The 24923-nt window shown below is 47.8% G+C and overlaps 9 protein-coding genes and 2 non-coding genes across 11 annotated transcripts; 4 read left to right on the forward strand and 7 right to left on the reverse strand. All coding sequences in view use genetic code 12, as the record gives it.

Moving 5' to 3' along the window:
• Window positions 1-3755: 3755 nt before the first annotated feature.
• On the forward strand, window positions 3756-4721 carry CCE1 (cruciform cutting endonuclease; the record flags this gene model as incomplete). Its single annotated transcript, XM_025480284.1, has 1 exon — window positions 3756-4721. One exon carries the CDS (start codon window positions 3756-3758, stop codon window positions 4719-4721), a length of 966 nt encoding a protein of 321 aa, XP_025334584.1.
• A 62-nt stretch (window positions 4722-4783) lies between these two features.
• On the reverse strand, window positions 4784-7057 carry CXQ87_001756 (phosphopantothenoylcysteine decarboxylase complex subunit; the record flags this gene model as incomplete). Its single annotated transcript, XM_025480285.1, has 1 exon — window positions 4784-7057. The coding sequence occupies one exon, from the start codon at window positions 7055-7057 to the stop codon at window positions 4784-4786; it is 2274 nt and encodes a 757-aa protein (XP_025334585.1).
• A 1433-nt stretch (window positions 7058-8490) lies between these two features.
• CXQ87_001757 (signal peptidase complex catalytic subunit) lies at window positions 8491-8991 on the forward strand (the record flags this gene model as incomplete). Its single annotated transcript, XM_025480286.1, has 1 exon — window positions 8491-8991. One exon carries the CDS (start codon window positions 8491-8493, stop codon window positions 8989-8991), a length of 501 nt encoding a protein of 166 aa, XP_025334586.1.
• Window positions 8992-10310: 1319 nt separating this feature from the next.
• Window positions 10311-11336, forward strand: CXQ87_001758 (uncharacterized protein; the record flags this gene model as incomplete). Its single annotated transcript, XM_025480287.1, has 1 exon — window positions 10311-11336. One exon carries the CDS (start codon window positions 10311-10313, stop codon window positions 11334-11336), a length of 1026 nt encoding a protein of 341 aa, XP_025334587.1.
• A 90-nt stretch (window positions 11337-11426) lies between these two features.
• CXQ87_001759 lies at window positions 11427-11499 on the reverse strand. Its single transcript has one exon. It is a non-coding gene; the product is annotated as a tRNA-Thr (tRNA).
• Window positions 11500-11508: 9 nt separating this feature from the next.
• Window positions 11509-11582, reverse strand: CXQ87_001760. The gene has a single exon. It is a non-coding gene; the product is annotated as a tRNA-Asn (tRNA).
• Window positions 11583-12340: 758 nt separating this feature from the next.
• Window positions 12341-15569, reverse strand: CXQ87_001761 (uncharacterized protein; the record flags this gene model as incomplete). The annotated part of the gene is made up of 2 exons (XM_025480288.1): window positions 12341-14593; window positions 14907-15569. The coding sequence occupies 2 exons, from the start codon at window positions 15567-15569 to the stop codon at window positions 12341-12343; spliced, it is 2916 nt and encodes a 971-aa protein (XP_025334588.1).
• Window positions 15570-15761: 192 nt separating this feature from the next.
• On the reverse strand, window positions 15762-17186 carry CXQ87_001762 (cysteine protease; the record flags this gene model as incomplete). Its single annotated transcript, XM_025480289.1, has 1 exon — window positions 15762-17186. The coding sequence occupies one exon, from the start codon at window positions 17184-17186 to the stop codon at window positions 15762-15764; it is 1425 nt and encodes a 474-aa protein (XP_025334589.1).
• Window positions 17187-18667: 1481 nt separating this feature from the next.
• CXQ87_001763 (uncharacterized protein) lies at window positions 18668-20707 on the forward strand (the record flags this gene model as incomplete). The annotated part of the gene is made up of 1 exon (XM_025480290.1): window positions 18668-20707. The coding sequence occupies one exon, from the start codon at window positions 18668-18670 to the stop codon at window positions 20705-20707; it is 2040 nt and encodes a 679-aa protein (XP_025334590.1).
• A 56-nt stretch (window positions 20708-20763) lies between these two features.
• CXQ87_001764 (uncharacterized protein) lies at window positions 20764-22392 on the reverse strand (the record flags this gene model as incomplete). Its single annotated transcript, XM_025480291.1, has 1 exon — window positions 20764-22392. The coding sequence occupies one exon, from the start codon at window positions 22390-22392 to the stop codon at window positions 20764-20766; it is 1629 nt and encodes a 542-aa protein (XP_025334591.1).
• Window positions 22393-22502: 110 nt separating this feature from the next.
• On the reverse strand, window positions 22503-24542 carry CXQ87_001765 (uncharacterized protein; the record flags this gene model as incomplete). The annotated part of the gene is made up of 1 exon (XM_025480292.1): window positions 22503-24542. The coding sequence occupies one exon, from the start codon at window positions 24540-24542 to the stop codon at window positions 22503-22505; it is 2040 nt and encodes a 679-aa protein (XP_025334592.1).
• Window positions 24543-24923: the final 381 nt, after the last annotated feature.

Consider the following 24923-nt stretch of genomic DNA (forward strand, 5'->3'; position numbering starts at 1 on the left):
AGGACCAAAGCTGTAGAGCACATGTAGTGGAAGAATTTATCATACGTTTTTAAAAATTCGATACGCATTAATCAGAAATGAAGAAAAGAAACCGGGTGGGTCGGGCGATTGACAGATGCAGGGCACATAACCGGCTGCGCCGAAAAGTGACTTTTTTGCGGCATGGCTGGGAAAAAAGCTTAAAGGCAGAAGTGTCAAAGCTACCATAAAAGCCTAGAGAATTCGATCGAGCAGCTACTATACAAACTGGATTTGCAAGTAAAAAATGTACAGGGGCACGGCGACCAGCCTCCTGGGGCTGAGCCCGACTTTGCATCTATAATTAACATTTTGTAGTTGGACTGTAGATTTACAGAGGCAGTGCTAAGCGTCAGGTGACAGAGGGCTCACGTGGGTGGGGTCAAGAAGCGTCAGGTTGGAATTCCGGTTGCAAAAATAGGAGGCTGCCGGAAAATCTCATGACAGGGGACGTGCACACAGTCGAGCATTGTTAAAATAGTAAGGCGCCTGCATAGGAGCCCACGTTGCACAAGGAGCAAATTTCGAAATGAAGGCGTCTCGAGCACGCTGCAGGACTCGGTGAAGAGATTTTCGAGCCACAGCTTAGGTTCCGAGCCTTCCAGTAAACACAGACTGGAGTTTCTACACTAACAAACTATTGCCGATTATCCATTAAAAGCTCTATTATTAAATTAACTTAACCCACTTACAACAACATGGCGACACCAGCGGCGGCGGCGGCACCGAAGACACCAGCACCGAAAGCCTGGGCAGCACCAGAGTCTGGAGAGCCGTTGGAACCGTTAGAACCGTTCTTGGAAGAGTTGGTGCTGTTGGAACTGTTAGAAGAGTTAGCAGCGGAGACGGCGGTAGCGGCGGTCAAAGCGATGACAACAGTGGAGAATTGCATTGTAGTTGTGATGAAGAGGAAAAAGAAGAAACCGGGGGATGGGCTCGGGTATTTATAATGAACAGGGCAGGCGCTGTCTGCAGTCCATGTGGTATTGAGGCGGGAGGAACCAGCAGGATGTTGACAGAGGCGGCCACGGTCTATGTGCAGGGCTGCAGATGTTGCAGGAGGCGCAGACGCAAAGTGCTACGCCCTGGGGCCACGAAAAAAAAAAGAAAAAAGAAAGAAGAAAAGAGTGCGATGGAAAAAAAAAAAAAAAATTAGCATACCTTGCTGCAGGGTGCCATAGCGTGGCCGTCACGGTCGCCCAAAGGAGAAAAAAAATTCCAAAGCGGTTAGCGTATCGGCGGCAGACTAGCAACGCCACAAAGCAACCCACCAAGCCAACCCGAAAAAAAAAAGTGAAAAAACAAAAAAAAAAAACAAGAAGCGGCAAAGCCTGAAAGTAAGTTAAACGGCCCATCTGCCGCCTCGTCAAGATGAAACTTCATTCTTTCTTTCGACATTTCCCTATTTCGTCGTCGCCAGCACCGTCACATAAGAAAAGGCACCACTTCACGAAATGCACCTCCGCCTGTTTGGCTGCGAAATGAACCTCCACCATGCGCACATCTCTGAGTCAGACAACCGTGGCTCTGCGAAGCCAATGACGCATTTTCACACCGAACCCGAAAATAGACCAGCAGTGGAGGGCATGGAAGATGCACTTTCGAGGATTCCAGGGGACACCTTGGGGGGCGTATTAGGGGAACACATTAGGGGAACTTTTCGCTGAATGTGTCATGCGCCGGCATTGCACCTTCCACAAAAGTTCAACCCACCTGAGATTGAGGAAGCTGGTTTTCGATGAGATTGAGGAAGCTGGTTTTCGATGAGATTGAAGAAAGCTGGTTTTATTTACCCTCCCCTTGTGAATTCCCTTCTTTTTCTAAATCTCCTCGAAATTTCTCTAACCTCCCTCTTCTAATCTCTCCTTCCCACACCCGCCGTATCTGGTAACCGCCGGGCCTCAGCTCCAAGCCCGTCGCTACTATCTAAGCAGATAGCGCTATTCCAGCAGCCCACCACTGCTGCTTCTACAGAGTAACTTCAGTCACGCCCGGCACAATATGGCACCCCTGTGGCCTCCGGACGTTTTGTGGCATTTCCAGCACCACTGCGTTATCAGCACTGAGTTGAAATTACGCTGAGCCCGAAGTTACGCTGAGCCCGAAATTACGCTTTCGCCTGTTTTTATTTCACCCTATGGGCCTCATTGGTCAGCCCCACGGAACAGCCCCGCCGTGCCCCTGAGGGCTTAACTCGACACCCAGCGCCAATAAGAGCCTACCGTGGTATCTGCCGCCGAGCAGGATGAAGGTTGCTGCACCAAAAGGTCAGCTTTACGGACCAGGCGGAGCAGGCGGAGCAGAAAAAAGAAAACGGTATACAAAAAACTTTGGAAATAACTATTCCTTCTTGGTTTGCCATGTTCCCACTTTTTTTTTGGTTTGCTTATCTGGGCGGCCACGCTGGGCGGTTATACGCCAAATCCAAGGATAGCACCACCGCGTTCACGCACCGTGTCTGAGTTGCAGCCATTTTTTTCTCAGTTTTTGGGCACCACGGTGATTTTTACCTCTTCAGGTAAGGTGGGGCTCCGGAAAAAAAACTGAGCGGTTCCTCCACCTCCACTGTAATTAAGGCATCGAAGCTGCGGGAGCCCCACGCGGCCTTGTTTCTTGGTATTTTTTTCGTTTTTTTTTTTTCTTATCAAAGTCGCTTCTCTGATTCGTCGCAACCGTCCGCTCATTATCCTGCTCTTGGCTCTACGGGATCTTGCAGCCAAGCCAGCAACGTCCGGGCCTCCAGAGCAAGAGATTTTCCGAAAGTGCCGACATCGCCTCCGGATAAACTGGAATTGGCGATTCAGATTTCGAGGCCATAGCAAGCATATTTGATCCGGATTGGGACGTTTTACGGTGGGGTTCCCGAAGTGGTCAGATCAAAGCCATGTTTGTAGATGGAGGTCGTTAAGCCACCAACCAGCCGTTTTAAGTTCTTGGGTTGGTCTTCGATCAGAAGAGATTATTTTGAGATGTAGTTGTGGGCGTTTTGCACAATTGACTCTGGGTATCCTTTGCCAAGGCAGTAAACTGGTAGTTCACGGACGCCTTGATCTGATGGCTCACTTGAGCATAGGGACCAGAAGTGGCTTGACCAGAAGTGGCTTGACCAAAAGTTGTTCCGTTAACTCACACGACGGTATTTGGCCAAATACGAAATTACAGTTGCAGCAGGTCGCTTATGGGGGATTCTCTGGCAGCGATTGCTCAACGTTCTGAAGTTGTGATTAAACACAAAACGGTGCCGCTTTCTGCAAGCTCAAGGGGCGGGTTTGAGGAAAAGCAGATGAGAAAATAGTGGTGGTCTCGAGATTGTAGTTAGTGTCATGTTGCTGGTTGCTTGAGAGTGGTAGTACTTCATCATCATCATCATCGACATGAGCCGAACATCTCATTGAACCATGCATTCCGGCTGCCTTTCGGCTGCAATTCAGCTGCCATTCAGGCTACAATTTATCGAGTTCAATGCTAATGAATCTAAAAATCCCGGGACTTATAGTATAATAGCCATCTATCAATGGCCTCCGCCTAAGGCTAGCCCACACCGATTCCTAACACCCCTATCACCCACCCAAAATTCTCGATTTACCTAAATTCCAAATTCACCAAATCTGTATAAATCCCGTGAATATCCCAAATCTGTATAAATCCCGTGAATACCCCAAATCTTTGTCCCATCCCAAACCCCCATCACTCCACACCCCCATAGTCTATTTACCAAACGCGAAACTCAAAACAATATGCTCCAGCGTCAAAAGCTAGCCACACTCCATGGCCTCGCTCTACATTGTGGATATCCGGCAATCGGCAATAAAACGGCCCGTGTGAAGGCCATCGAAGAGCTGTGCTTTTCTGTAAACACTCAACCACTCAACATCTTGTCTATAGACATAGGCATCAAGAACTTCTCATATGCTAAGCTTCTGTACGCGGGGGTTCCGGCGAAGCTGATCGGTTTGTTCGACTGGAATCACGTAAATTTGCATAATCGGTTTGGTCTACCGGAAGCCAATTCGTCTACACTGCTTCTGAAGTCGTACATGGCCCAGTTGGCTGTTCTGGTGGTGGATCAGATCTTATTGGGCGAATGGGTTCCTTCGTTGATACTTATGGAGAGTCAGAGAACGCGTTCAAATACGAATCTGGCAACTTTGCCCAATGTCTTGTTGAACTATACTTTGGAACACATGATATACGCTGCGTTTGCAGCCAGACAGCATACCCATCCAGCCTTCAAGGATGTGCCCATTGTGGCCACAAACTCCACAAAGATGGTGAATTTTTGGATCAATCGTTTCGTGAATAAAGACAAGAGGATGACTGCAACATTCTCCAAGAAGCTACGAGCTGGTCTCTTATTCGGCTGGCTTTCAGATGCGAAAAGTTCGCCAATCGATCTTTCCGAACTATCATCGAGGCTTCCAGACGACTTTGCCAGCTTCAGCTACCGAAAGAAGGTCTCAGCGTTTTTGGACTCATTTTCGTTCGAGACGCTGCCAGGGAAGGCCGACGATTTGGTCGACTGTCTCTTATACAACATAGCCTCTTACCAGCAGCTCCGACACCACCTTGAATTGCAACCGTACATCAAAGAGGAAAAAGATGTCGAAGAGCTCGTTCATCGCTGGGACGAGTCCCATATCGCTTACGTCAAACCTGTGGTTGATGAGTTCGATCTTGAGTTCAGACCAGAGTATGCCTCATGATCACCATCTGCATTTGCATAATATACACCAACGCTCATTACTTGTCTTTTCTTTGTAGATGATCAGATGATAGATTGTGCTCCTTCGTTGACGGGACTGATTCTTTGGTGGATCTCGTTGGCAACGTCCGACGGCGTATCCTCAGATAACTCGAACATAAGGTCATCATCATTCTTGTCGGACTTAGTCCTCTTTTCTTTCTCTCTCTCGACGGATCCACGTCTGAGATCCTTTGCCTTGACTGTTTCGTTATCTTCGTCTTGCTCGTCGAGCTCATTAGTGTCATCTTGATCGTTCAGATCACCATCGTCGTCGTCGTCATCGTCGTCGTCGTCATCATCATCATCATCATCGTCATCATCATCGTCTTCGTCGTCATCGTCGTCGTCATCGTCATCATTGTTATTATTATTGTCGTCGTCATCTCCATCGTCATCTTCATCCTCGTCCTGCTCCTCCAAAGTCACATCAAGACCTTCCGAATTTCGTTCGGCAAGAACTTGCTTGATTCTAACTCGGAGTCTCTCGACGATATCAATCCACTCACGCATACCACCCATGCCGATGTCACCACACACCAAAACCTTTTCAACTGGCTTCAAAATCTCCATTCCAAAGCCATCATCTGTGGTAGTGATCATCTTGAGCTGCTTAGCTGTCATGGGATGGGTATACATGAAAGTGTTCATAGCAGGAGCAACCAAAATGGGTTTTTTGGTTGCACTTGAGCCAGAGATGGCACCGGTAGGGCCCCAAGATCTGATGATCGACGTCAACAAATTGTCGGAGATACCGTTGGCGATCTTCGCTAGCGTGTTGGCACTCAACGGTGCAATCAACATGATGTCGGCCCATTTACGGAGCTCGTTATGCAAAATCATCTTGTCGTAGTGATTCTTTGACTTTTTAGATGGTGCTTCATAGGTGGATGCAGTTGTAGTGGTATTTGAGTTATTCCACTCAGTGAAATTGGCCCACTCGTCATCGTCTCTCCAAATCTTCACCTCGTTGTGGATCTTCAAACCCTTGAGGAAGTGACCTGCTGCTTTCGTGACCACAAGCTGGATGGAAAGTTTTTGCGTGCCAAATATCTGGAAGAGTTTGTCAATGATCAAAGGCACTTTAATAGTAGCAACACTTCCAGTGCAACCAAGAAGAATATGAAACTTTCTGTCATCTTCCTTGGTCAAATACTCTTGGAATGGAACAGGTGGACCAACAGGAGAAGCCACCACCGTCTTGTTAGACCGCTTGGTGGCTGAATTCTTTCTTTGAAGCGCACCGCTAATTCTGATTGGCACAGCACCTGATTCCGAGTGATGAGCTTGTGGGCCTGGCGAACGACTACCTGACCTCATGCTTGAGCGAGAGCCAAAGTAAGAAGGTCTAGATGGAGGGGGCGACGGCGTGCCTCTGCCATCCAGGTTAGCCGAAACAGGAGAGTCGTTGCGGGACGATCCGAGAGACTGATGCAGTAAATTCAGTGGGTGAGTTGCTAGAGCCGGGTGGGGGTTGGAGAAGTTCTGAGCGTTGTCTGCGTCATGGACTTCACGATTCGTATGGAGCTTTTGGAACTGATTCACGAGCTGTTGCTGCTGCTGGTCAGCATAGTTCTGATGCTGTTGAAGTTGATGAGTGCTGAGGGCAGAGCTGTTTCTGCTGAGGGCCGCTGGGAGACCGTCGCCTCTCAAAGAAGCTTTTCTTGAAGGCGGGTTTCCGGAGTTGATGCTGTTCACTGTAGGAAGCTTTTGCTGCAGTGTCAAGTTGGAGGTCAGAGGCTGCGACGAGATGGTGAATCTTCTTGATCTGTCGGAACCATACTGATCCGAAAAGGAAACCAGGTGGTTTCGAGACCTTGGGTCAAAAACACCACCGGGATTCGTGCTGCCCAATCGTAAAAGCGGCGGCTGTGGAACTGGCGTCTGAGCTTCAGGAGACGGAAGACCCTGGTGAGACGCTGTGTAAGGGGAATGGCAATTCGAGCCGTTTTGTGGCGAAAACAGCAGATGTGTAGGCAGCATCGTGCCGTAGCCTCCCTGATGCAGCCTCTGTGAAGCAGCATGAGATGGCGTTGTTTCTTGCAGAGCATTGTGAGCATTTAGCGATGATTCAAGCTGGGAATGGAACGGGAAATGAGACTCTCTGGTCAGCATATGGAGTTCGCCAGGCGAGGAGACCAGAGACGACAGAGGCAGCGATGTTTGGGAGGCCCAGTGGTTTCTGGGTTGGGGTCTATTGGGTTGAGTTTCATGAACATGGTAGGTGGAGGTGTCGATGTTGGGCAATTTTTCGTGTTTCTCGGGATTAGAGCCGGGCCCGTCTTTGGGGTAATCCATGGTGGCCAGGGCTTTTCTGGTAGTGGAGTGGAATAGAGGAGGTTGCTGGGGAGAGTTGCTGACACTGATTTTGTGAGGAGGAAAAAAGCGCACTTGGTGAGGGAAAGAGCAGTGGTGAAAAAGGGCAAACAAGAAAAAAAAAAAAAAAAAAAAAAAAAAAAAAGGAACACCGAAAGGAGTTATGGAGTCATGAACTTGCGGCCTGGTTTGGGTGGCAATTTGCTTGAATAGTTGAATTCAGGAGGTGGTTCTAACACCGGCTTATTCAGCACCTAGCAAGCTGGTGCTCAGTGATCTATGGCCAATGGGCAGAAGGGAAATCAAAAAAAGGTTTGGATTCTCAGGCATTTCGGTGTGACGAAAAAAAGTCTTTTAAAGTTTACAACACTACAATGGCCTTCTCAAGATCCTCGCTCCTTGGCTGCGAAACAGAGTAAAGTTAAATTCATGAACCACGAACTCCAGAAAGTCGCAACCCCTGGGTCCTCTGGTAACCGTACCGTAATTTGCCCAGACCACCGCAAAGCAACATAGTACAAGCGTATGCTTGTGGGCCTAAATATGGTATACATCAGATCCTCATCCGATCGTCTAACTAGTCCACCGCGGCTTTAACGGAACAATGCACATAGATATTGATTCAGATATGGTTTCCAGGTGAAGTTGGCCGGGTTTTGACCGATCTGAGTCAAGTGCTTAATTTGGAAATTCAATTTTGAATACTCTGAATCAGCGTTCTGGTTCGGTTGCAAAATGCCGCTGAGCCGCAGGGCCGTTAATTCATGCTGGTGCCAGAATTCCCATTGGGTATTCTGCAATGATTCAAAACAGCCGGATTTGCGAGGTAGACGGCTTTAGGCATGGCTTAACTGTGGCTCTCTGTGAGCATGCACCTCTAGGCACTATAGCGCAATTCGGGAGGATATGGAAACAAAACGATCTGAATTGAAGTAATCTTTTATTGGGGCGGCTTTATTTATGTTGCTGTGGTGAGCTCATATTATCTTAGGCACAGAGATTCGGGTATGAGAGTAGCGTGAGCCTAACAGCATAATCACGGCATGTGCAGCATAATGGTGCGTTACATGTCCATGCTGGTGTTTATTCAATGCACTTTCGGAAGGAATATTTATTTGCATCAAGAAAATGTATTGGCCTATGTTTGGAGTGAACATCGTTAAAGCGTCTACACATGGCTATGAGTGCAGAACGCATTCCCTCAATAACACTACCACAAAACTCTAACAAAGTGTACCTCAATCCTCAATCCTCAATTTCTCAATTCCTCAATTCCCTTATTTATGTAATTCTCCGAATTACTTAAGCTTCCAAAACCTCCTGGTCAATCTCCACCCACCCTCTCCCATAGTGGAGTGCCCTCCCTCCAACTGGGCGCGAAAAAAGACAACCAACAGCCTAACCTCAACCACTCCATGAATCTCCGTCAACAATTGACACAGTTCCTCACGTTGGCCTACGTGTTCACGTCGGCTTTCGTCATGTGGAAGGGCCTCAGTGTATTTGCCAACTCCCACTCGCCGATCGTGGTGGTGTTGTCGGGTTCCATGGAACCTGCGTTCCAAAGAGGTGATATCTTGTTCTTGTGGAACAGAGACAGCCAGGCGAAGGTGGGCGATGTGGTGGTCTACGAAATCAAGGGCCACTCCATTCCAATCGTCCACCGTGTCCTCAACGAGCACCACAACGACGAAAAGCAGCTTTTGCTAACCAAGGGTGACAACAACGCATTGAACGACTTGTCGCTTTACGCCAAAAAGCAGGCCTACTTGAATCAGAAGGAGGACCTCGTGGGCACCGTCAAGGCGTACGTGCCTAAGCTCGGGTACGCCACGATTTTGATCACCGAGAACAAGTATGTGAAGTTCACGCTTCTTGGGCTCATGGGCATATCCGCTGTTCTCAGCGGCGAGTAGTAGCATAGATATACGATGAATTGAAGCTTCTGTAGGGGTGGTTGGATTGTGGTTTGACGTGAAAGAGTGTTACATGTGCTGCATTAGGATTTCCACCAGTGCCTATAGAGATGGATGTGCAGATGCCTAGTACATATGGGCACTTAGTGTTTAACAAGATGTGACATCCCAGCAGTAAACTGGCACAGGATTCGATTGGTCGTCGAAATTGACAAAAAGTTGGCTTAAGTGGGGAACTTCACTTGAACAGTAGCCGACATGTGCTGTTTCACTCTTATCGTGGTAAACGCGAGATAAGAGATATTGGACTTGCAGCCATCTAAACGGAAAAAACCCTCAAGCCATGAAACGACAAGTTCACAACCAAAGATTGGAATAATTCCCAACTCACATATTCGAATGCCGATTTGGCCTATTCTGCCAAATGAAGCCATCTTTGAACCTCTAGCCAAATCAACAGCCACCTTTTTGATCAACCAATCCCTTAAACCTAGCCCGCCTGGACCAGACCAAGTCCGACTCGAAACCGGTATGCCCCTTGAAAAACACTATAAAGTTAGCGCCATGCAGCCCGACCCATCAGATCTCAACCCTGCCAATATCCAGCGCCAAGAGATCCATGAGTACCAAAATCGATTACTTAAAAGTAGCGCTTCCAGCGAAATCTTCAAAATTTGGAAAATCCGCCAAATTCGGAACACCGGCTTGGGCGGCTGACTTGAAAGCTTATCTCATGGGAGTCTGACGCATCGGTGGTACCCATGATGGTGCAGTGCGATTTGCAGCCACTGTTCACATGCCTCACCTGAGGCTAGGATGAGCTGATGAAAGTGCCCCAACGTCGAAATGCAAAAATTTCGTAAAGATCAGAAATGTCACACTAGCGCTTTGTAAAATCCCATTTTTGGGTGGGCATCTCCTCGGGTGAGCTTATTTGGCCGTGCCATGTTGCAATGAGCATTTGTTTCTTATTCCAACGGCCGACAGATGCGAACAATGGACTAAAAAAAAGTATGGCGCTTTGATCACCCCGAACCACGGGGACTCGATTCGACATGGTTAGACATTTTTTCAAAAATCAAAAAATACCACCTTCAAAAAGAGCCACGGTTTCGGCGCCAAAGTCGTGTTTATTTTTCCGATCCACCGCGTCCGGACCACTTGGGCTCCCCAGACAGAAGAAAAGAGCGCATGCATGGTCCCGATGTCGGCATCCACACCAGATATAAATCCAAGCCCTGCACTCCTGATAATTCTGTGCTTTGATCTGGTTCTTCTTTTGGACTTTGGGCTGTTTTTCTTTATAGACTCCTCCAGAAATGCCTTTTACAGACCTCCCCAGCGAGATCATCCACATGGTCCTCTCCCAGAAGTGCCTAGGTACCGAGGAGCTCCAGCCGTTCCTTCGTTGCAAGAGAACCTCCACAGCTGCCTACCACAGACTCCTATCGGGGAGAAACATCAGCATTACGTGCCTGGACAAGCACGTGGACATGGCCGACCACTTCGATTTTGGCTTTTACGGGGTATCATCTACTTCAGACGTGGGGACCTTGCAATGCCACTTGCACCACTGCCTCAAACCAGCCAGACTGAGACTCGGGGCTCTCAAGAGGTCTTCAAAAATCACGCTAAACATGCGTTTTGACGGCACCTCCGTTGCCCTCCTCAGAAACTTGACCCACCTAGCATCGCACTTGGCTCACTCAAGCCCCAAGGAGCTCCACTTGCATGTCACATTGGCCTACGAGGGCAACGAACCATCCAAATCCATTTTCTCCGTCCTCAAGTGTCTAGCTGCTATCCCCCACTGCTCCAGCCACCTCAAGTTGTGCCTCCAGGCCCACCACCTTCTGTTTTTCGCAGCCAATATGTCTGAGCTTGACTTGACGAGTTTGAACGTGAAGACCCATGGGGAGTTTGCAGAACTGAAGGAGCCGGTCTCCTTCGATGTCAGCGGTATCTCCAAACTCAAAATTATGTCCAATTACGCCATTCCAAATTTGTCGTTCACTGGCTGCGAAAACTCGGCTCTCCAGACATTGGAGTTCCACCTCCCTATCTCAGCTCACTCCCAGTGGATCGAAGAAAACCAGCTCAAAAATCTTCAATTCTTGGAAGATCTTCGGATTTTCTCCGTCAACGACTGCCACTCCTTACAGGTCTTGTTGTCCGGAACATATACCCTCCCTCATTTACTCAACTTGTACATATCCTTTACTGAGCTGATTCACGATATCGACTGCTTTGATTTCGATACCTTTGCTCCATCCTTGGACTTTTTATTTATCCAGGACCGCCGCTCAACCAAGACATGCAACAAAGTGTGCAAGTACACTGTATAGACTAATTACACACCGTGAGCACCCTCACCGAGATGTAGAATCAATAGCCGCCAACAAAAAGAAAAATAACACACTAGGAGAAAAAAGAAATGCCTTCAGCCAGATTCGAACTGACGATCTCCTCATTACTAGTGAGGTGCCTTACCAACTTGGCCATAAAGGCAGCTCGAAACGACCTCGGTGAGGGTCGAACTCACGATCTTAAGATTAACAGTCTTACGCCTTAGCCAACTTGGCCACGAAGTCTTTCAAGTTGTATGACAGAACCGCGCAAACAGCTATATAAAGCCATTTACATGTTATATGCAGGTGCCCAAATTCGTCTAGACCTTCAGTTTGACCACAGACCTCTAGAAATTGCATCAATGAACATATTAAGGGGCTAATATGTAGAGAGTTGTTCTTCCTAGCATCCACTTAATTGATTAATTAGGTTTCGACAAATTTGTCCAGAAGCACAACCGATCAAAAGGTGGGATAAATTTTGGAAAAGCCTTTACAAGGAAGAATGGCTCAAACACAATGACTTCGGAGCTATTCACCATTTCAACTTCGGATCATATGTGCCAATACATGACAGAGAAAGCTCAGAACAAGAAAAATTACTTGTGTTTAAATCAACAGCTGCTGAATGAAATGCTCTCACACATATACAACGAGTGTGCGGTGTCACGATTCTGGTGGCAAAGAGTGGGGTTTACAAATGAAATGAATCTCAGAGAGATGCTAGCCCCTGAAGACACCTCCTTTGACAATATTCGCAACTTGAACTGATTTGTTAAGGTGGTGAAACTGGATTAGTGGTTGTGTTTCTATAGCGATATAGTTTTCGGCTTCGAGTAGAGGGAAATTCTCTGTCAGAAGTGTCCGGCTAATACATTCTATTAAAAATATAATGGTTTTCAGATCCTGAATGTCTCGAGCGATTTATCTCATATCCTCCAATCAACTGAATTCATCTACTTGGTTCCGTACCCTACCTTGTTGACTATATAATGCTTAGACTAGATGGCTTCAATTCTGGCAGTGTATGAGTTTGTGCAGCCGACGTTTCTGACCAACACTCTCTTGGTATCCTTCAGCTTTGCACTAACGAACCCGATACCAGTTGGATTACCTTCACTTAAATTGAACGTTCCAGTTGTTATAAATCCAATGAGCTCTTCGAGCTGCGGTTCCTTAGCCTTGCCTTCGGGGATTTCGTAGATTCTGGCAGAGTCCCTGATGATACCCTTGCCGGTCAAGGTCACTCTTCTTTGGACAACAGGCAAGGATGGGAACTTCGAGACATCAGGCTTGAACGTGCCCTCAACAATCGCTTTGTGGGTGGGGTCATTTTTCTTGTACCACGTTATTGGAAGCTCGCTCATCTTCATGGGTTTTCCTGAACTCTTCCATTCTTCCCTAACTGCTTCGATAACCGTGAGAACGTCATTTCTGTCAAGAATTTTTCTGAATCTAGCGTCTGTGAATTCTCCAAAAGGATGCTTTCTAATGAAGTCCTTCTCGATAAGAGGGTATGTGAATGTCCACTTCCTAAGGAAGTACCAGTCACCTCCTGCTAATTCAAGACCTTGTTCCATTGGAATTGGCTTTCTTTTGCTGGGCGGCATCTTGCTTCTCTTGATGTAGTACGCCTCCTGTAATGCTTCGTTGTGCTTGTAGCCTTCCGGAAGTAAAGGAAAGTCATGTGGAAATGTTGGTCTTCCTTGCTCAAAGTTAATTTGATGCTCTTGACGAAGTCCACCCGTTTTGACACCAGGAATTTGGACGAGCTTGCTCCAGAGAGGCTGAATCCAGAACCATGGAGCTAACACAGCCCACGTCTGATTAGCACCTTTGGTGATAAGCAATGGGATTTCACTGCTATTCTGAATCCTTTGGGAAAATGGGTCTGCGCGATCAAACTCTCGTCCAATCTGTTTGATTGAAAACATATCCTTGTAGGAATCTGTTCTTCTTTGGCTTTGAAGAAGGCCCGTTATCGCATCAATGTCTATGAACAGTTGCTTCAGGGCAATGACCAGAAGAAGGTCTCTGTTGTTTCTGGGAGGTTGTGGAGGAGTAATTGGCCGTTTCCAGCATCTAGGATCCTCAACGTAAAATGCAAATGTAGTGCCCTCGGGTATGAGAGCAGAGTCGTTGGAGTTGCTAAAGAGCAACCAGTTCAGTGATGTAGTGTCTTTTGCACCTTTTAAATGAATGGTTTTGCTGAGTATCTGGAGAGCTGTAGGGCCCGTCAATTGTAAACTACCAATGGCGTAACGGCAGTCGGTCACGGTTGCTTTTAAAGCTTTGGCGAAATTGACTAAGTGATTGAAAACCTGCTCATAGACAGAGGGGTGAACCCGTAAGAGGAGCAGTTTATCATGGACAATGACCATGCCTGGGCAAATCTTTTGGTTGGCTGCAAAGATCCACCCAGAGTAGGCTTTCTCGCCTTTTAAAAGCCATTGAGGCACTGGCGAGTTGTATTTGGTCAATTCCAGTAAGACAGCTTCGATCCCCGTTATATCCACACAATCGATCACCATCTCACCGTAGTAGGAAGTGTCAAAGAGTACAGTTCCCTGTTTAGCGGCTCGACTGGTAGCTCTGAAACATTTCTGGTTCGGGCTAAAGGGAATTTGGAACCCCCATTTTTTCATCATATGGAACCGCTTGGCATGCCATATATGCGTAGGTTGCCATGTATACGTTTTCTGGCGACTTCCATACTTCACGTTTCCCAGAGGTTTAGGCGCTAATGTGCCAGTAGAGCAGTTATCAACTGCACCGACAATATTATTCAACGGCTTGAGCTTCTTTCGTTGTAAATCAGTCAACTGAACGTTAAGCTCTTTGAGCCTCTGGGGTATAGTTTTCCCAGTGTTTGCCGCTGCAATTCCTCGAAGCTTTTTAATTTTCGAGGCCACCAATAGAAGCTTCTTCTGTTGTTTAAGTCTGTACCTTTCTCGGCCTCGAGGCTGTTTTTCCTTTGGAGGAACGCCATTGATGGTGCTCTGCATCTCTCTCAATGCCTTGTTCCTCATTCTCTTGGGTACTCTCTTCACGTTATGCGAGGCCGTTCTTCGACGAAGTGTCCTGGGAAGACTCTGGAAAACTCGGTTAGACGAGGCATATTTGGTGTTCAATTGACTGTGTTCGAATGCTTTGATCTCATACTCTCTTGATGAAAGGAACTCTGGAATACTAAGGATACCGTCGTTGAAACTTGGATCGACTATCTCTGTCCTAATAGCCCTGCTGTTGTAAAGCTTCGCTTTTCGAGCGTTTACAGGGGTTTTGGTGGCATCTCCTATGGTACAGATATTTGGAAATTCGAGATACTATAGATATTCTCATCGCGCGCAGTATTCACTGATTTCTATGAACAGTTAAAGACGAGCCACACACGCTAGATAAATAGTCATTTCCAAAAATTTCAATTTACGACTTATTGAGTTAAAGCTACAACATTTGGTACCGGAAGCTGGATTAAAATACTTTTATATGATATGACGTAAAGTTAGGCTTAGTCTTCCACTCTGCTGCCTGAATATGCTGATGCTCAAGTTAATAGTACGAAACGCTGTAGAGCGTGGGTAAGTGAACATGGTCGAGCTGCCATTGCGCTAGGATCTTCATGATCTCGTCTTCCATTATAACAGGATACTGGTCCTCGTCGCCCTCGTTGATCTTTCTCTGTTTCTCCTTCTCTCTATACTCATGAATCATCTTGACCAATTTGACAATGCCTTTACCACCGATTTTGGCGTTCTCGTTATCGTCTTTAATGTCCACATTGATCACATGGACTACCAGGCGAACGTCTTTCTCTTCAGCCTCTTCGGGCTTGTTGTTCATTCTCATCATGAGGTCCTCAAGCACGGAATCAAAGCACCTCTCCTCACAAGTAATGACAAGATCAAACTTTCCCGATGCTGCATTGGCGTGCCATTTTTCTGGTGCTTTCTTGACTTGTCTGTTTCTGTCCAACATGGATATTAAGCCGTTTGCCTCATACATCTTTCTATAGTCCTGTGATATCAAATCCTGGTAGATTCTCTCATATGGCGTACCAAATTCGTAAACATTGGGTTTGTCTATTGAAGGTCCTGGAAGTTTCACTGAAGAACCCGTTCCGAATGAGCTGACATCGAATCCGGCGTCTCGAAGTTGTTTATGAGATTCCATGGATCTATTGTTATTAGATGCACAGACCGTGCATATTCTCATAGTGTCGGTAGCCATGAGGGTGTAAAATGTGTTATGATTATTTCTAAGTAAGTAGTATGCTAGACCAATTGGTCTGTTGGTGATGCTAGATACACCTCGAGTAGGGCGTGTGTGCACTACCCAACAGCCACTGCCTTCTGGGACCCTGTTTTGAGCATCATAAATAATAGTTTGAGAGCCGGGCCTGCCGGTATTCCCCTCATTACATTAATTCTCATCCTCTAATACTGTGACTTTCGAAGGACCCTCGACAATGTCGTATTTCGCAGCCATGGAGTGCGATGTATCTTCAGCTCCCTCCTCCTCTGAACCGAAATCGTCCCCGATATCGACAAAATCACTGAGATCACCCGCATTTTCACCCTTTCTGTCAGTCTCGGTGCTACGCTCATGGGTAGAATGCGATACGGACCTTCTCGCAGGGGCACGGTCGTGGAAATGAACGATCTTGTTTCGTCCTTGTAGTTCGGTCTTAAGTGACTGATAGTCATCGTACGATTCAACCAAAAGTCCCACAACCATAGAGGGATCAAGTCCTGATATAGGCACAGTGTTGCACGAGAGCGGCTTGTAAGAACCGTTGGTCTCGTCTACCTGCTGCGAAGAGTGGGGATCCAAGTAAAGAAGCAGTTCACCTTGGTAGCCAAAAAAGTAGTAGCTTGAAGAAGGCTTGCCTCCTGAAATACCCATGGAATTCGTTAACGACAAAAGCTGGAAAAGACTTGGGTAGTAGATCGAGTTGATGGTCTCTATACCGAGACGGATTGGGAACAAGAGAAGAAGCGGACTCATCTCTTTTAGGGCGGTCTTTATCTCGTCATCATGGAGGTCACAGCTCTCGCAAATCATGACATTCAAGCGAGGCACAACCGAGACAGTCGAACCGGAATTCTCATTAGCCTTGGTACAAAGACGTTTAATAGACAAAGATGCGGCACTAGGTCCAAACCACTGCCCTGGTTTCACCTTCAAAGGCAGATGAGACGCCACCCCAACAAAATTATGCAACGAAAAGGGGCTGCTGTAGGAGTCCTGGAACAAGGCAACCACCTGGCTATTGATGGCCAGCCAATCTGGCGTATTACCCTCGGCAATAGCGGCCCGTACTAACACCGTCTGAAGCGTATTAGCTAGTAAACACTGGGCCGTTCTGATCATGCATCCCCAGCCCACGTCTGACTTGAAGCTGTTGTTATCGAAGAAGCCCGTAAAGGCACCATGGGGGTTCACACCGTGGACTATCATCGAGCCTAAAAAGGAAAGTGGACTAGGCCCGTCCAAGGATCGAGGGATAGGTTCGAACCCCGTTCTATAAGTAAACCAGAGCCTGCGTTGGATTGCATGCTCAATCTCCGGCAGAGTTAGATTGCCCGTATAAGAGGTCCCCATGATGACTACGGGGCCGTTAATCTCATCTTCCAGTAGTTCTGGCGATCTGAGTCTCTGCCAGAACTGGGCTAATGCATTTTGGAACGTGTTGGGCTGATCGGATGTGGTGGTTTGTGATTCTGTGGCTGCTTGTGGATTTGTTGCATTTTGAGCAATACCGACATCCTTGCCGAGGCCCGAGACATTTACTTCTGATTCACGTGAGGACGTAGTGGCGTTCTCCTCCAGATGGTCGAGTGACATCGAAACGTGGAGGAAGAAGGTATTGATGATAATAGAGCTGGCTGCGGGAGTGCACGCTTGCCATGCCCTTATCGTTATCAACACCAGGGTCGTTGGGAATGCAATAAATTTTTTTGTATTTTTTAAATGATTAGTATTAATTGATTTTTAAGAGAAGGCGTGGTTTTGTTGGCTGTTTGGTATTCTGACGCTGTTAGTCTGTGGTGGTGGTACTTATCAACCTATACTAGCGAGTGGCGGTGAGCGCTTTATGACCCCCCTACTATCGTTTTATGATATTTTTGAATCTGTAGTGTGAATAATTGGAGGACGTTAATCAATTTTCGAAAGGTCAGATTTTTGGATTAGTGGTGCAGAGTATTTACACACTGCCACCGACATAGCATACTACTAACAAAGTCACTCATCAGCACAATTAATAGAGATTGTGTTAGACATCTTTACCCAGGGGTTCTTTTGTAATTTTTGTTGTCCACTTTGTGTGATGCATTTTAATCGTTAACTGTTGGTGGTCACATTAGGTCATGAACTCGATAAAGTTTACTGGACCTAGCTTGACAACCCATTCAACTCAGATACTTAGTGTCAAAAATGAAACGGTCGAATAATTCTTCAAAAACTTGTCGACCTTCGATGTCGGAACGACTGACCTTTGGGGACCAACGTCCCGGTTTTAGCCATACACCTGAAGCCTGGTGGCTCTGATGAAACACACTTTCTCCTTGTATCCAGCTGCATGTCGAAACTACAAGCGCAATTCTCCAAACCTCGTGCAATTGAAGCCCTGCTTTAGGGAGTTCCGTGTGCGGTTTCGAGCCAATTGGTCCGGTCTCCAAACATACATTCTGCGTGGTAGCCTAACCATTGTGGTACATGGAAGATTTTAAGGGTCAAGGTACCGTGGCTCTTGATCCTCGAGAAGGTCCGGCCAATGGAACAGAAGTAGGAAAAGGGATGTACTGTTTTAGATGGTAGGAAAAAGGATCGAATCTAGATTCGAGCTGAAATCGATGGATATAAGGCAATTGCATGAACCTTAGAAGTCAATTATATCCACGGTGTAGTAAGAAGATTTTAGGCGAGATTCATTTGGAGTAACGACGACCGAAGTTTTAGATTTTATTTAGATCTTTTCAAAAATGAACCTTTTCGACTGTGGAATTGGTTCCAGCCTCTACCTTCAGCTCAGCGACTAAACTGCAGAAACCACATACATCGATGTGACCTCATCGATCCAGGGTCCCCACCTCGAAGTACCATGAACCCGAAATCTACAATTTCAAAGGCAAAACCTACTCAACTACTCCAAACTTTTTTATGCAATTAATCAATTCTTTTACTTTTTTTTAAAAAAAATCCATTTTCTGCCCTTCCACGCTCATGTACCAGCCTCTTGTGGCAGGGAATAATTGCTGCGCGAATACTACATATCGCTATAGTAGAGCCTCTGAGTCCGATAGTGCTACTCTTTTCTACATTACATGCCACGCAAAAAAGGAAATTTCAAGGGAAACGCCCGTGGGGGATCGCTGAGAGGTGGTCGTGGGGGATCTCGTGGAGGCGGCCGTGGAGGAACTAACTACGGCCGCTTCTATCTCAGTAAGTCTGCCAAAAGGAAAGGCAGAGGCAAATTGAATCCCAGATCCCTGGGTGGCTACGAGGACCCTGAACTCATGGACCTCGGCGCAGACGAATATATGCCAGTGGTTGATCTAGAGCCTCCGGCGCCACTGTCGATGAAAGCTCTTTCTAGAAGACCTAACAGATCCATGGTGGAGGAGGCTAGATACACCGATAGACACCTGGGCCAGACTATGAAGGAGCCGCTTCGAAACAAGCCTTTGGTGTTTGTGAAGTCTGTGGAAGTGTACGATCCAAGCAAGTTTACGGTGGACCGTCTTTTGAAGAAGGAACCTTTTGAGATCACCCAGGAACTCGAGCTGCTTAGGGTCGATGACAAGGAGGAGAATGGTGGCGTTGACGAGGACGTGTCAAGCGAGTCTGAAGCTACAGAAGCATCCAGCGAAGATCGTGAATCTGGCGACGAAACTGCCAAGGAGGAGTTATCTGAAAGTGCTAAAGAGAGCGATGGCGAAACGGAAGCAGAGAAGGAGGCACGTTCCTCTGACGACTGCCAGGAACAGGCAACCATCGATGTGGAAATGCATCTGGAATCTGACGACGAGACGACCTCGGTGGAGGCCTCGGACCCGGACGATGATGAGCCCTCCTTCGTTATCGACGATCAAGGTGACGAAACGATATCTGCCCTCTACAGCGCACCAAAGGCTTCTACGAGTGAGGTGATCCAGGAGGCCCGTCTCAGAATGCCCACGTCGGAACCAGATCTGCTCAACGTCGATCTCGCTGACCCCGTGGCCCATCTTGAGCACGATCCATACTTCTCAGTTGGTAAGGTTCTTCTTCGCACAGAGATTGACGAAGATGGCTCTCTTGCAGCTTCCATACCTCGTGGCAACGTCGACAGGAGCGGCACAGGGTTCAAGGAGCTCGACAGCGACTACTATGAGGAATATTCAGACTCTGATTCAGAAGGTGCTTTCGAGGACTACTTGGCTCAAATCATGGGTGCCAATGATGCCCATGACGACTACGACAGCATGAGTGAGGATGGCGCCAACGGAGTGTACTTGAGTGAAGACGATGGTCTCGATGGAGTTCATGTTTCTGATGAAGATGGCCTTGAAGGAGATGACGACGGTCTTGATGACATCTTATCTTTCGCACAAAACCAGCAAAAGAGCTTTGCTGACATTGATGTACCTCCAACAAAGACGCTTCGCGCCAAGGGCCGTACCAAGAAGCTCAGACTCGAATTTGAGGAGGCTGTCGATGCCGAGCTTCGTGAGTCACTCCTCGAGCAATTCCAGTACCAAAAGACATCAAGGCGAGAGAAAAAGCTACGCAAGAAGGAGAGACTCAAGAACGAGGGTCTTGAGAAGAAGGACCTCTTTGTCAAGTATGACTACTCCCTACACATCCAAGACATTAAAATGGAGTTTGAGGATTTCTTGCAAGATGCTGAAAGGGAGAACATGAGCTTCCCGCCCTTGGATCCACATGGTAACAAGACAGTTAACAAACTCGCAAAGCACTACAACATGAAGTGCACAAGGTGTGGAAACGGCCGCCACATTTTCATGAAAATAAGCAAGGCTCGCAAGACTTTCCACTACCTTCCCGACTACAATCTGATAAATTACGTTATGAAGCAACGCCCGATCTTCAAGAGGTCTGACGTCAAGAAACGGACCAGAGAGGAGATTGAAGAGGCCGATGAAAAGGCAAGTGGCAGACGCGGCCCCAAGAACAGAGCGTACGTTAAGGAAGGTGACGTTGTTGGTGGTGAAGCTCCTGAAATTGCCCAGAACAACATTGGTAGACAGTTGCTTGAGAAGTTGGGTTGGGTTAAAGGTGAAGGTCTTGGTGCTCATGGAAACAAGGGTATCAGTGTTCCTCTCATGGCTACAGTGAAGAAGTCCAAGACTGGTTTGAAGTGATGACGGTGGTTGATGCATTATATAAATATAGACATAGAATTTACGACTCCACGACCTTATTTACCCTTCTTCTTAGACTTCTTCTTAGACTTCTTTGCGGTAGCATGGCCCGAATCTTCGATATGCTTGAAGAGCTGATTTCTTGATGCAAATGGTTCGTCACAGACCCCACAAATCTCTGAGGCAACCTTTGGAGCCTCTGGAATGGGCTCTTGTCTCGTTGGCTCCTCCGACTTCTGTTTCTTCTTCTTTTTAGTCTTTTTCTTGCCTGTATCCCAGTCGTCCTCGTCGTCATCTATCTTCATTCCATTAGCGAGCTGAGCAAGCTCATCATCAAGGTTCTGAGTTTTCGCAGAACGTCTTGACTTTGATTTCTTCTTGGGTTTGAGTTCTTCCTCCTCGTCCTCGCTTTCTTCACTATTGATTTCGTCGTCCACTTGTAAGTCGTTGAGATCCGTCTCCATTTTTGGTTCTTCAGACTCGACCACAACCGCCTCAGAAACCTCCTGGTCGATTTCATCATTTATATCCTCCGATGACTCAAAGTCACCCCCATTATCAAAACCCAACTCAACCCCCTCTCGAAGCAATTCTTCTCTGAGCTCTTGCACAGCCTGCTTGTGCTTCTTCGAGCGCTCGTGGGCATCCATTTGGTTCTGAGATTTGAACGTTTTATTACATGCCACGCAGTCGAATAAGTTCTCGTTGGCGTCTGCAAATTCGTCAAACTCGCTATCAGTAGTGGTATCACTGCCCAACTCGTATTCTGCTTTGAGCAACTCTTCAAGCTCATCTAGCTCCTCACTGCTGAACTTCTGCCAGTCCTGAACCTCAAAGTCATTCATCTCTGCGAGCTGCTGGATGCGCTGCTGCTTGGCTTGTTTCTCTAGATTCTCTCGCTCTTGCTTCTTTCTGGATACTTCAAACTTCTCCACACCCTTCTTAACACGAGGATCTCTTTTCTTGACAAATGTGACAAAACGCCTGACGGTCTCGTTGTACTCCTTTCTGGCGTTGTCCCGAGACTTCTTGTTTTCCTTCTCCATGAGCCTTCTTGTCTTTCTATCAGGAGCAGCCGAATACCGGTACTGGTCCATCCAGGAGAACGATTTGACCGTCAGAAAGCCACCCCATGTGCTGTAGAACTTCCTCACAGAACTGGCGTAGTCTGCGTGGGAGTTCCCGAATCTAGGAAACAAGAGGACAGATTCATCCAAGGCAGCCACATTGGGAGAGTCATCCATGTATTTCAGATGGCTGGAGAGCTGCTGGTATTTAGCATGAGCGACTTCTTCGGAGGCCAATCTTTCAAAAACTCTAGAGGCAACACTGTAGAATCCAGCTAGGGAATCATCTATCCTCAGGAAGAAAGATGGATTGAAGTATCGTAGAAGCTCCTGGACGGAGATGCTGGGAATGACCATTTCAGGGACGTAGTCATCGTCAAACTCGTCGTCATCTCGAAGAATCTGTGACTTGTGACTATCGTACCATGCTCTTTCTTGGGGATCTGAGAGAACCTCATATGCTGCTCTAACCAAGGCAAATCTGGCATTTGCTCCTTCCACATCGTGAGGATTTTTATCTGGATGCAACTGGAGGGCTTTTTTCCGGTAAGCCTTCTTTAACTCATTTTCGGTCGCCGTCAGTTCCACCTGTAGAAGCTCATAGTAGCATGTCTTCATGGTGGTGATGAGGCTGGATTTCGTTTATCTACACTTCGCGCTGGATTTTGCAACCACCGGTTACACCTTGGGTTTCCGAAATAATATTTTTTATTTTCCTCTTTCTCTATTTACCAGCCTTTGGAATGATAGTCGTCGTTGTCATCCTCAAACATCAATCTTTCCTGGCCCCCAAATAAATCCTCCTCGCTGATCACCCGCTCAGGTAGCGGCACTTTCCCAAGTCTGTGGTCTATGAGAAGTGAGTCCTTGAGGGAGCCACTCACTTCGACTGAAGGCTCGAAAGTTTTGGTAGGGATCGACAGAGTCTTCACAGACTTGCTCAACATTGGTGGCTCCTCCGATTCCTCTGGCAATGGAGCCGAGGTTCCAGAAGTGGCGGACTTGTCACTGACAGAGTCCTTCAGAGCCTTCAAGCTGTCGTTGGAAACGGTTCTGTGGCCGCCTGGTCTAAGTCTGCGGTCGTGTTTGGACTGGCCAAAGAGCGACGTGAGACTGAGGGAACTCTTAGAGAGGAAGTTCTTGAGAGAGCTGCCGTGAGGGTGAACGTTGGAGTATTTGCTCAAGCTGGATGATATGGTACACTCGCAGTTCTCGCAAGACTTCGGAGCAGAGGCTTCGCTGATGCTGAGGCTGCTGAGGTTTGTGGTCGAGTTGGCGTTCACCATGAAGTTCAGAAGACCAACACTGGAGGTCTGCTTGGCGAATAGAGCACCTGAACTATCTTTGGCGTTTGCGTCCGTGGCAGAATCCTCCTCCTCAACAAAAAGAACAGGCGAACGCTGCGACAGCTTGGAGATATCGGAGTAGGATGCATACCGCTTGGAGAACATGATAGATGGACGGAGTAGCTGCTTCTTATCCTTGGTATTCGAAGAGGCACTGGCGTTAGCCTTGTCGATGGTGATGACGCCCGTAGTGGAGGACCTCTTGAGCACGGGTTTAGGCGCTGCAAGAGACTCCTCATTGAGAGAAGTGGGCTTCTCAGCCATGGAGTTCAAGAACAAGCCAGACAAAAGCGACCGAGGTTTTGCGAGGGGCGATGGCTTCACGGTCTCTGTAGACAAATCAGCAGCATCGCCTGGCGACGAGCGGGCACCTGGAACAGGCATGGGCGTCACCTTGGCGAAAGTGAGTGGTTTGGTGGGCAGACCCTGGAGGTTCTTCTCGTCCTCGGACGATATTGAGATCCACTCGCTCTCGTTATCAGACTTCATGGAGCGGCTCAGCTTGGACACTGTGGACGGCTGGCGCACACGAAGCTCATGCAAATCGTCTCTTTCCTCGTCTTCAGAAAGCTCAGAGGAAGAAACACTGGATACGTCATCTGGAGAAGCTCTGCGGAGGTTCTGGGCCGAGAAGAGCGAATCCTGGCGCTGAAATGGCGCCTTTAGCTGGCTTAGCGGCGGAGCTAGGTCAGCTTTTGTTTCCTCTGGCTGGCCCTCGACTTTTGGAGAAGATGTGTTTGCCTGAAGCGAGCTCGAGATCTCGTGAGTCGTCGCCAGCGTGTGGCCTGTGCCGCCTGAGGGGAACGCCAGCGTTCTGCTATCACTGCTGGAGCGTGCTGGGGAGGGTGTGTTTTCGATGAAGAAGATGTTCTTCTTTGGATCTGGCGGAGTGACTTTCGGCGCCAGCTGGTCCAGCTGCAGCAGGGTCAGCTCCAAGTAGCGTGAGCTACACGGTCCAGAAGGACGAGGAAGCCGTTGCCGTCGACACGACTCGGAACGACTATGGTCCGAGTTGGTATGCAGCAGGCTGAGGCCATGGTAGTTGTGGTAGTCATCGTCTTCGGACAAATCAGAGGTGTCGTCGCCAGAATCGGAATAGTTTTTCGGCTCCTTCAGGAACAAGGACGGGCGGCTGGGCGCCTCGGAGGCGTATATCGTGGGAGCCTTGTGGGAGTCTTTGGACCGATGGGGAAGCGGCGCTTCCGGGAGAGCCATGGCGAACTTCAGCCTGACACGTTCACAAAAAAACCGTTCGTTGAGAAGACGCCAGTGGCGGTTGGCAGCACGGGTGGGTTCACCAGAAACACTGGGCTGGGAGGAATGGGCGTTTTTCCAAAGCTTAAATAACAGTAAGTGGTCTGGGGCGTCAGACGGGAGATCAACGGCAGGCAACGAGGGACAGGGCGTGCACAAGGAGGCCATATAGCCGTTGAGTTTTTCGAAAAAAGGGGCCTTATCAAGAAAATCGAGATGCTGGCGCTGGCTGGGAAGAAATGCCAGTGGAGAATTTTCACAACCACACCAGTGGGCAGCTTGCAGTATCAGTGAGTGATCACCAGGCTGCCTGTATCTCCCCCACGTGAGCCTCCATCAGCACACCAAGCCATGATTTTTTAGGTTTGACGGGTTGGGCGATTTGGTAGTTGCTACGAGAGAAAAGCAGGTTTAACAGTTTTTGAAAATTTTGGGTTTTTTGGCGGTTTTGATGGACATGTTTCGTTCTCGATGGGGTCAGGCGGGCTTCGGGATTCGCGCTATCGCTATCATGACGGGTGAATGACCTTGGCTGCCTCCGCTGCTCCT

This window comes from Candidozyma duobushaemuli, assembly GCF_002926085.2.
Source record: "Candidozyma duobushaemuli strain B09383 chromosome Unknown B_B09383, whole genome shotgun sequence".
Classification (NCBI taxonomy): Eukaryota; Fungi; Ascomycota; class Pichiomycetes; order Serinales; family Metschnikowiaceae; genus Candidozyma; species Candidozyma duobushaemuli.